The sequence below is a fragment of the Apium graveolens genome, chromosome 11, assembly GCF_009905375.1.
Source record: "Apium graveolens cultivar Ventura chromosome 11, ASM990537v1, whole genome shotgun sequence".
Classification (NCBI taxonomy): domain Eukaryota; kingdom Viridiplantae; phylum Streptophyta; class Magnoliopsida; order Apiales; family Apiaceae; genus Apium; species Apium graveolens.
Genome location: NC_133657.1, coordinates 2,956,083 through 2,967,895, shown reverse-complemented (window position 1 = coordinate 2,967,895; position 11,813 = coordinate 2,956,083). Strand labels below are relative to the sequence as shown.

At 33.4% G+C, this 11,813-nt stretch overlaps 1 protein-coding gene across 2 annotated transcripts; it reads left to right on the top strand.

Moving 5' to 3' along the window:
* Nucleotides 1–6,065: 6,065 nt before the first annotated feature.
* On the top strand, nucleotides 6,066–9,061 carry LOC141697676 (flavonol synthase/flavanone 3-hydroxylase-like). 2 transcript variants are annotated; one of them, XM_074502168.1, is made up of 3 exons: nucleotides 6,066–6,515; nucleotides 7,906–8,209; nucleotides 8,621–9,061. In XM_074502168.1, exons 1-3 carry the CDS (start codon nucleotides 6,124–6,126, stop codon nucleotides 8,903–8,905), a joined length of 981 nt encoding a protein of 326 aa, XP_074358269.1. In that variant the 5' UTR covers nucleotides 6,066–6,123; the 3' UTR covers nucleotides 8,906–9,061. The 2 variants fall into 2 exon arrangements, with proteins under 2 accessions (XP_074358269.1, XP_074358268.1); XM_074502167.1 differs by having other exon boundaries at nucleotides 6,072–6,515; nucleotides 7,906–8,227.
* The last annotated feature ends 2,752 nt before the right edge of the window (nucleotides 9,062–11,813 follow it).

Below are 11,813 nucleotides of genomic sequence, written 5' to 3'. Positions count from 1 at the left end.
AGCATTCTAGTTAAAGGTGTTCCGGTGGCTGAGATTATGACTATTTGAGGTGATTTAAGAGCATGTATCATAGTGTCCTACCAGGTGCCTTTCAAATTTTTTTAAAATACAGTGTCCTAGTAATTTAGGACATCATTTTTATGACAACAATCTTTATCATCATCCCTTGTTATTACAATAACAATATATTTGAATTGTAATAATTAAGAGAAGGAAAAAGAGGGAACAACATTTTTTATTATTAAAAGTAAATTATTGCTGGACTAGGACAACGTTAAAAATTGGGGAGGTGAGAGATGTCCTAGTATCATTGTTGTTTACGATGAAGATTGTGATTTGTAGCTGGTCATTTAAATAATGTTTAAAGCTATAAGTATTATGGATTTTTTTTCCCATGGAAAAGTTTAAGTACTATCAAGTATTAGCATAACATGATAACATGCAAAATAATCGAAGCAAAAGACTTTTAGATGAATTTCATGTTTCTGGCCTAAGGTTTTTAGTTCTATGGCCAAGCCCTTCTTTTAAGTGGTGTACGGCCTACTATTGGATTAAGAATTGGAAAGAAAGTTTTTTGGATTTTTTTCTCTAAGTCTGTGTCAAATAAATTATCCTTAAGTGGAGTCTGTAGAATATAAGAACAGATTTAATGTATATATATTTATAAGCACGTGTAATAAACACACAATGAACACTTATTTTGAAAGAACTAGGAAGACATTTTATTATTAAGTCTCCGAGAAACAAAAAACAATTTACAGGTCTAATATATAGACTAATAAAGATAATGGCTACAAATAAGCAACTTTCTCCTGGAAAAACTCAAACACTCTCATCACCCCATGACTCTTCCAAAATAGCTCAACTAAAATAAATGATCAAGTCTAAACTACATGACTAACTACGTGACTAACTAGGTGACTAAATATTAGCCTAAATAATTAAAATATGGAGTAAACATATAATTTAGATTAAAATCCCAACAATTTCCCCCTTAATCTAAATTTTCCTCAACAAATACTAGCGGCCCGTATGGCTTTTAACCTAGCCCGTGTGGCTTTCAACTTTTCTGTCCGTTTGGCACTTCAACATAGCCCGTCTGGCCTTTTCTTTGCCCATCTGGCATGTCTTGTTTACCCGTCTGGTATTTCTTATTTGCCCGTCTGGCATTTCTTATTTGCCCGTCTGGCATGCTACTTCTGTCTATAACAAAGCTGGTTCATCATCATCCTCATGTGTGGGGTTCACTTGTTTCCGTTCCTTGTCTTGTCTTTGTTTATAACATTCTGCAGCGTAGTGGCCAAAGATGTTACAGTTATAGCATTTTATTTTGCTCTTGTCATGTCCACCATTTCTATTATATGATCCTCCACGGGATCTTGCCTTCCATTCTTCCTGAGTTAACAACAACTGATTTCCATTATCTTTAATATGTCCACGAATCCTCTCTTCATGAGCTCTTAGCCTCCCGATTAACTCCTCAACAGACAAGTTGTCCAAGTCACCAAATTGTTCAACAGTTGAAGCAATCTGCAGAAATTTTGGTGAGACTGCTCATAGTAATTTTTTCACAACACAGGACTCTTCCACTTTATCTCCCAGAGCTCGAATATTACTCACAATATTATTCAATTTCATGGAGAAATCATCAATATTTTCTGTCTCTTTCATGTTGAGAGCTTCAAACTCGGACCTAAGAGTCCGCACTTTTGCTTTCTGAACACGATCAGCTCCGACACACATTATTTTGATAGCATCCCAAGCCTCTTTGGTTGTCTTTTTCTCCGCCACGGACAACAATATGTCTTCTGGAATTCCCTGATAAATGGCTGCCAATGCCACATTATCCTGCCTTGGATCAGTTACACCCTTTGGGTCGCTATTCTTAATAGCTTCCCAGACGCCTTGTGCCCACATGAATACCTTCATTTTTAATGACCACGCGGTGTAATTATTTTTGGCCAACATAGGATAACTGAGTCCGACAACACCTTCATTCATTTTTGGCACGTCCATGCTTGTTTTCCTTGCCATGTACATGGGCATAAACTACCTAGCTCGGATACCAAGTGTAGAATATAAGAACAGATTTAATGTATATATATTTATAAGCACGTGTAATAAACACATAATGAACACTTATTTTGAAAGAACTAGGAAGACATTTTGTTATTAAGTCTCCGAGAAAAAAAACAATTTACAGGTCTAATATATAGACTAATAAAGATAATGGCTACAAATAAGCAACTTTCTCCTTGAAAAACTCAAACACTCCCATCATCCCATAACTCTTCTAAAATAGCTCAACTAAAACAAATGACCAAGTCTAAACTACATGACTAACTAGGTGACTAACTAGGTGACTAAATATTAGCCTAAATAATTAAAACATGGAGTAAACATATAATTTAGATTAAAATCCCAACAGAGTTGCTGTAACATTAATTTTTACGCTACATAAATACGAAAAGAATAATACACCTGCGCACACAGACTTTAGAATGTGTATGTGACGAACCAAACCGGATGCATATGGTTATGTAGGACTTAAGTCTGGTGTCAGGTATCATGTGAAAATGTTAAAATAGACTAAAACTTATACATGTCCTGTAAGTTATCTTGGAAGCTTACACATGTCCTGTAAGTTATCTTAGTATTTATTTTCCCCTTTCCCCGACAAAAATGTAGTCACATTGGGTTGTTTGTTATCATGTTGATTTCAGATGTAGTGAGCAACCTGTTTTTACCCTGAACCTATGTAATATCTACTTGTCTGAGAAGGTATCAGCCCCTGCAGTTATATATAGTTACTGAATAAAGATGGTCTCTTGCAGGAAAATGGCAGTGATGACTCTGAAGATGACGATGATGAAGACGGTGCCGATGACAAAGGTGAAGATGATGAAGACAACTAAATAATATAATCATCAGTTAAAAACTATCTAACTTTTGATACTTGTGCAGTGGTCTATTGTAAAGTGGTACGTATTTTACTGCTTGAGGTTTATTTTTGTTGGGTAGGTGATTGGTGTTATGCCATAATTTGACATAGTCCAAATTTCTAATATTTATTAATTATTAATTCTGATTAATATTTGATTACTTATTGCCCAAAAATATCCTCTCCCTGAAACGAGGAATAATCAATCACAATCAATTAATTACGGAAAATATCTCGAAACGATATCTTTCAAATCAAGAAAGATATCACAACGCCAAGATTAAATCAAATAAAATTGGTAATCAAGCACATTAACGAAACTTATCCCTAAAGTCTCTTAGGGATAAGCCCAATTTCATAGAGCTGCGTAGGCTTGATCCAATATAAATTGGTACGCAGGCATCTTGGCAAAGGGATCCGATACAACGAGACAAATCGAGACACCTCCCAAGTCCAGCCACCCTATTTTTTATAAATCCTAATTCCCGAAAAATAGCCACATTCATACGAAATATGCTCTAATATTTTAGCAACCTCCGATTTCATGTTGTTACGAAATTCCTCCAACAACAATTGGAATCAATAGCGTGTGGTTCTTAGTAGAATTTTATCGTTAAATGTTTTAGGATCAGAGTTTCGGTCTCTCTATTTTAGAAATATGTAGGGATGAAGATGGTCTAGTTACATTGTTCTATCTATACTATACTATTAGTATAAGCCACATGATTTCGTTTGTTGTTGGTTAACACTATACTAAGCCAAACCGCTTAGGTTTCGTTTGGTTCGGTTGGTTAACACCTTCCTAAAAAATATGTTAACATTTTCCAAAAAAAAGTTTAAACAAATATTATTTAATAAAAATAAATAAATCATTGTATCTAATATAAGTACAAATTCTATGAATTATAATCCAGCTTGATATTTAAGAGCACTCAACTTCTTTCTTAGTAGGAAATCAAATACTTCTAATATTAATTTTATTAATTCAAATTATAATATAATAAAATCTATACTACACTATTATAAGCGAAACATGGTTTTGTTTGATCGGTTTTGTTAATAACTTCCAAAAAAAATTTAAACAAATATTATTTAGTTAAAATAAATAAATCATGTATATAATATAGATATAAACTCTATAAATTATAATCCAGCTTGATATTTAAGAGCACTCAACTTCTTTCTTAGTATGAAATCAAATACTTCTAAAATTAATTTTATTAATTCAAATTATAATATAATAAAATCAAGGAAAAATTAAAAAAAAATAGCAAATCATCAATATACACTTATATTCAAGACTCCACTTTTGTATAGGTTCTACACCGCCATATAGGTTGCAGGAGAAGAAAAGACTTTTTAAAATTTTAACTATTGAAATTTTGAATCTTTCAATAATATATAATACATATAAAATAATACGTAAATATTTTAACTTTATTAATTTTAATAATATATAAGCATTATTTTTATATAATTTAGTTTTATGAAATAACAAAATAGTAAAATTACAAATATTATAATCAGTCTATGCATCACACAGGTTATAATAGGCTATGCATCGTACGGGTTATAGGCTAGTACATATTTACATAACTAGTATAACCGAGAGAATTATTTATTTGTGCATATTTTATTGATCTTTCATAAGGGGTACAAGAGCTCAAAACCAGCGTATTTAATCCAAGACAGAGTTGTGCACACTATGTTGAACTCTCTAAATAATTGAACTCTATGAAGTATGGAGGCAGATGTCTTTTCCAGCGTGGTCTTTTCTTGCAAGAGTTTTTTCCAGTTTAGGTGCCCCAACCAATAATAATTCAAACGCAATATACAAAAGTGTTGCGTACACGGACCTTCGCCAAATTTTATTCACCACTTTCTTTCAAATGTTATTATCTACTACTATTCCCCACCATTTTTAGATTTCCTGTTAAATTCTTTATATTTCAATTCTTTTCATAAATATTAAAATTTTTATAATATAAGAGATAATCACATTCACTACTCACCTTCATTATATCGATTATATAAAAAATATTAATAAATTCATTATTTTATTTATTTTTTCAACTTTTCACTATTTTATTTTTTTAATCCCCGTGTGCAACTAAACAAAGTTTTTAATGAGTATGTTCTTTTTTCAAAGAATTTAAATCCAATACTTGTAGTAGTTGCGTGTAGTTAGTTCTCGAAACACAGTCTACAAGAAATGAAAATTCGCAAAAAATAAAAAATAAAACATGGCCTTTCAAATATGGGAGTTGATATTTAAAATTATGGAAATGAGACACTTAAATAATATGATTATAAATTATAACATGTTTAACATAATTTTAGGGTTACAAATAAGACCGAAGTGAAATAAAAATGGTACAGTATGAATTTGATAAAGAGATAATCGAAATTAATACATGAAGGTTGGTTTAAATTATGAATGAGAATGAGAGAGACCCCACCGAAACGGAGAAAAGTAAACAGATCACAAGGAGCTAGCTAGCGTATAAACCCGTGTTTTAAAAATCGGTCTAGGCGGTGGTAAAACGTCCCGACTCGGAGGTGATTTAGACGTTTTTTCAAAAAATCGGGTCAAAATCGGGATTAGGCGGTCAAAAATCGGTCATAGACGGTCTAGGCGGAAAATAATTAATTTTTTTTTACCTTTTTATAATTTAATTCATTAATTTCATAATTTCACACAATATCATGTCAATTTCTAATATAAAGTATTGGTAAGAAGTAGTTAATATTGTAAACTAAATAATTAGTACATAACGCATGTCAAATGTGTATATATTGTTTAATATCATTCTAATTTATTTTTTCAAACAAATATTTGACATATTGATCATTATATAATTATAAAAATTAAAAATAATATTTACATTCTTCCCATTAATATTCCGATTAATCGGTCCGATTAATCTCCGACTTACCGATTAATCTCTCGAAGGTACCCTAGCGGAACACTGGTATAAACCCTCGAGGGATCAAGATTTTCAAAGCAAAATGATATGTTGTAAAATCATAAAAACTCCTACGTGTCATGTGTAATAACCTTAGAATTAGTATCTGATAGACATCCCAGCTTGCACGTAATTAACAATTTATAATAAGCACTTGCACCAACAAAAGAAGAAAATATAATATTAGTGTATAACAAAAACAAATTTGTTAGGCCAATGGCAAGTTGTTGTTGTACTACTATTCCAACAATAGATCTCTCTCCTTTGATCACTGCAACTGCAACTAAAGATGTTTTAGTCAATGGACGACATGTGAGTAGAAAAGTGGTTAAAGAAGAGATTAGCAAAGCATGCAGAGAATACGGTTTCTTCCAAATAGTTAACCATGGCATACCAGTGGATCTGATGAACAGCTCACTTGAACTTGCCAAGACATTTTTCGAGTACCCGGAGGAGGAGAAGATCAAGTGCGTTGCTGGTCCTGGAGTTCCTAAGCCTGCTGGCTTTAGTAAGCAACCTCTTCACTCCCCCGATAAGAACGAGTACTTGTCCATTTTTCAAGCCGGTTCTCCTCATAATGTGCTGCCTCCAAACCCACCTCAATTCAAGTAACTTTACTTTTTTTTACTACCTCCTTATTTTTATTAGAGCTGTCAATTCGTTCGTTTCGTATACTTTTGTGTCGTGTACTTTCGTGTTTCGTGTCATGAATGCCTAAACCAAATCCGAATCGTTAATGATTCATTTCGTGTTCGTGTACGTTTCGTGTCGTGTTTCATGTAATTTAAATTTATTAATAAAATAAAAATAAAAATAATTCATATTTAAATATTTTGTTCTTACTAGTCGAGTCTTAAGTCAACAAGTCTTACAAACTCAAGTGCAGTCAAGTCTTGTGAAATTTAAATTTAAATCTATTTTTCGTAAAAATTATATGTAAAATATTATTGTAAGATATGTGTATTCATATAATTATGATTAATATATTTATTTATTTATTTATTTCGTGTACTTTCGTTTCGTTTCGTGTACTTAAGGGTAAACCCAAAACCGAAACTAAATTTTTCCGTATACTTTCGTGTACGCGTACTCAAAATGTCAACCAAAATTCGTTATTTTCGTGTCGTTTTCGTGTCGTGTTATCGTGCCGTGTACTAAATTACCGGCTCTAATTCTTATCATCACTTTTAAGCCTCCTTTTATATTTCTTTTTATGTAATTTGGAAAGGTAATGAATACATGACAAGTAGTGATATATGGTTTTAAAAATTTATTTCGACGTAGTTCAGTAATTTAGAACAAAATCAAGGATCCGATCGCAAAATTGACTTATATCATCAATTTTCTGAAAACCTTAACTTAATAATCAGCAACAATCTAAAATCATCTTCTTTGCTCGAAAGCATCTTCTAAATAACGGAAATCAAAATTAGTTGGCGGAGACAACTTATATTAATTAATGACATCATCATTCGAGTCGATTAATGCTGGAGTGTTGTTTTATTAAATTAATAATATATGAATATATTTAAACACCGTTAAATTGATAAATTTTTAGAAATACCATATAAATTGTTATATTGCGGAATTCACGTAAAACTACGATAAATCAAAATAAATTATAACCATATATATTACAATTAATATATCGTTTGTTAACTTAGTTTTTTTTAGCTTTTTAATTTTTTTCAACTTCGACTGATTACACCAAATTTTTGACCAATTAATTTTGTCTCAATTCTCACCCGAGTTTTGACCAATTTTAAAAAAACACTTCGTTTTTGACCCGATTACCCCTTATTAATCGAGACTGGCGTCGGTCTACCGATTAATTGGTCAACTGAACCATGAAACAAGAAAAACGAAAAGCATATTACTCTATCAGTCTGAGATTGTATTTGGCAATTCTTTTACTTATATTCTGCATATGTGGAAGAAAACTTGTGGAGTTCTATGCCAGGACATATCTGAAAGACTGAAATTGTAAGTTTTTGACAGGGGAGTATTGGAGGACATGTTTGCTCGATACAGCAACTTAGCTTTTCTGGTACAGAACATTATAAATGAGTGTTTGGAACTGCCCCCAGATTTCCTGAAAAATTACAACAATATCAGGAACTCTGACTTTTTAGTGTCATTGTACTACTTACCAGCGTCTGATATCGGAAACTCTGGGAAATCAGAACATGAAGATGGAAATGTGGTGACATTTGTGTTACAGGATGATATTGGAGGTCTAGAAGTACTCCATAATGGTGAATGGATCCCGATTCCTCCGGCTCCAGGCACATTAGTAGTCAATGTAGGTGATGTTATCCAGGTATGCATTCTTTCAATATATGATAAACCATGTCTTGCAGCTACTTTATATATACACAAATCGTTTCTGGATTATAACTAGAACCTCCCCTTTTCTTGATCCATCTCACATCAATAACTCGACCCCTACCGCCAAGTATGGCTCTTATTAACAATCTATCCTCGGGGGCATACGATGATTCTTTCACCATTTGGGGCGTTAATTTACCTACTAAAATCTCACCCGTCTCAACCTTACTGCTTTAATTTGGTCATTTTGTGTTTCCACATAATCGTGTGCATAGAGTTCCTATTTCAAATATTTAACTGGTGCCTCTTCATATCTGCTTACTTTCTTCATCTAACATTTTGCTTTCTTTAATTGCTACATTGGACGGGGATTGATTGAGTAAAGGTATTGAGCAACAACAAATTTAAGAGTGCAACACACAGGGTGGTAAGACCAAAAGGAACAACCAGAAATTCATATGCGTTTTTTTACAATTTGGACGGGGACAAGTGGGTAGAGCCATTGCCACAATTTACAACAGAGATCGGTGAGCCACCACAGTACAGAGGATTCTATTACAAAGATTATGTCAAGGCCAGGGTGATGGACAGAATAAATCCTCCTTCGAGACTGGAAGATCGTTTCTGCATTAAGCATTATTCAATTTCAAATTCTGGAGTGCAGCAGTAATTTATGGAATTGTTTGCTATTGAGCAAAAGTATTGTGGCACCTCAATTTTAATCATAATTGATTAAGTCAAGAGTTTATACAATCGTTTATGTAATAGTTTGTTTTGTAATAGCTTGGAGATGGGTTCAATATCAAAGTGGTCACTCTGAAAACCATATATCATTAACGGGATATCATTTAAATCACTAAATTTATAATTAATATCACACGAATACCTTAAAATAGGTGCTCGAGAATTAAAAATTATTTTATGGAGTTTTATACATTTTTCTTGAATCATATTACAAACAAATGAAAAGTTATGAATTCCTATTATTTTAGATGATATAATGAGATTTTTAAACATTTATCTACTAATTATTTTTATTTAAATCAAAATATATAACTATAAAATTAAAAATAAATAGTAGATCAATTTTTAAAAATCTCACTATATTATTAAACTACTAGAATTAATATATTTTTATTTGGTTATAATAGGATTCAAGAAAAATTTATAGAAATTTATAAAAATAATTTTTAATTCTCGAGCACCTATATTGAGGTATCCATTTGATATTTATTATGATTTTAGTGATTCAAATAATACCCCGATAATTTTGATGATCAAACTGATATATCAGTTGAAGTGACCACTTTAATATTTAACTCGTACGAAGATGGAGCTTTTTTAGCTTCCCCTTTGATAATTTGTTATGATTTCCTCCTATATTCTGGAAATAGCTTCCGTTATGATTTTTTGAAGTTAAAGTCTCTTCAGTCTTTAGGGGGCTTGAATAGAAACCGATTGAGGTTATAGTAATTAAACAGGGGGGAGATGCTCTTGACGAGGGCCTATCAGTTATAGTATTTGTTGACGCAATATGTTGAAAACTGTTGAGCCTGAATTCTTAGTATAGGTTAATACTAGTTTGAAACCCGTGCGATATATGGTTGTTTTAAATATTTATTATTTTAATTTTAATATTATATTAATTATTGTTATTAAAAGAATAAGTAATATTTTATTTTTAGCCTGATATCATTATATCGATCAACGAATTATTTTTTACTTTAAATTTTTATCTCGTTTCAATAGTATAATTGTTTTGATAGCGTCAATAATATCTATAATTTTATTTTAGCCCGAACATCATCTATATCTACCCAAATACCCGTCTCATACTCGACTATTGTGTCCAGTTATATATAACTTTGTTTTTGGGGATTTCAAAATTTTTAATGATAATATTATATAAGATAATTATATCAAAATAATAAAGTAATTAAGTGAGGACAATTAAGTACTTTCAGCAAGTACCGACCGACATTAAACTTTTAATGTTTAGTCTAAACTCGTGTGATACACAATTTTTTTAAATAATTATTATTTTAATTTTAATATTTTATTAAATATATATGTTAAAACGGTAAGTGGGTCTAAAGTAGAATATATGTTGTTTCTTTTCTCGAGGTCTCCTCTTGGTGGCTTCGACCATTTGAACTTTTTGTCCTTCTCGTTTTCCATAAGGATTTAGCTCCTTGGAGCGTTCAACCTTGCATATTCAATAAACCTTGGTTGCTGATTCTTCTTAGAAGAGGAATCAGAGCCTTTTCCAGTTCAAAGATACTTTTCCTCGGCATCGTACTCCTGACCCGTTTTCCTCTTCTTGTTGCCTACGGGCTTATTACTCACCACCATCTTCTTCATACTTTCCTTCACCTTGATATACTTTTCGGTCATATCCTAGAGTTGTACCATGCTTTCTGGAGGGCGCTTGGCCAGGGACATCTTAAATAATTCACCTCTAGTCCCTTGCTGTAGGGATATCATGGATACCATGTCGTCAAGATCTGGGACCTTCAGGGCCTCCTTCGTGAATCGCTTCAGGTAATCTTTAAGGAACTCATTTGCTCCTTGAACTATGCCCATGAGAGAAGCCAAATTTTTCTCGTTTACTCTGCCACTGATAAATTGCTTGATGAAAGTTTGGTTCAAATCCTTGAAGGATCCAATTGAGTTTGGAGGTAGACAGCTGTACCACATTTGAGCCATACCCGACAGGGTTTGAGGAAAGGCCTGACACTTGATAGCGTCGTTCACGGGCTGTAGCAACAGGGCGTTAGAGAATATCTTGACATGGTTAGCTGGGTCGCAAGTACCATCATATTTTTTGATGGTGGGCATCTTAAAATTCCTCGAGATGTGAGCATTCATTATCTTTTCTATGAATGAGGGGTTTGGATCATCTGTATCTCCTAGGGCATCGGATCACTTGGATTAGCCCTTAGGGCAGCAGCCCTTCTTGGTGTTGGACCTTCTACGTCTATGATTGGAGAAAAATCCCTTTGCCTCGCTGCAAGTGGAGGTTTTGAGGTCAAGTGCACCTCCAAATCACGCTTCAGTCTTTGAATCTCAGCTTCATGAGCTTGATCCTCTCTTGTACATCTTGGGAAATCGTCCCTGGAGTGCTCCTGGGCTGTTGGTGGCCACTAGGAATGGGCTCCTTTCCAGCACGCCTCCTCCGTGGAGCGACCTCATCGTCCGATGATTCGGAATCTCTTGCAGAGTAGGGCCTATAGAATTCTTCATCCTCAGGGATGGGAGCCAAGCCACGGATGTATTGGAGCATCCTCCCTTGTCCTTTGCTCCGATTAGAGTGTCCACTTTCTCTAATATCGGGGTATAGAGGCATCTCGTAAGGGGGGTTAGTGGTCGATCGTGGAGTACTCATACATAACGGGTTGAAGATTCACCGTTGTATGTATCTGCTAAAATTGGGGATTCGTCCCTTGAGGAATCGGGGGATTCGTCCCTTGTGGCCGAGTCTCAGATGCCTCTATAGAGGTTCCTCCTTGGGTGAAGGCATAAGTTGAGTGTAGTGGTATCTCCACCACTGATGCGATTGTTCGCGATGGGACAAGATT

Bases quoted from the DNA above. Each gene is read 5' to 3' on its own strand.
- LOC141697676 (XM_074502167.1), top strand. From the start codon at position 6,124: ATGGCAAGTTGTTGTTGTACTACTATTCCAACAATAGATCTCTCTCCT. The intron at 6,516-7,905 runs GTAACTTTACTT...AGTTTTTGACAG, and splicing joins CCAAACCCACCTCAATTCAA to GGGAGTATTGGAGGACATGT. The intron at 8,228-8,620 runs GTATGCATTCTT...GATTGAGTAAAG, and splicing joins ATGTAGGTGATGTTATCCAG to GTATTGAGCAACAACAAATT.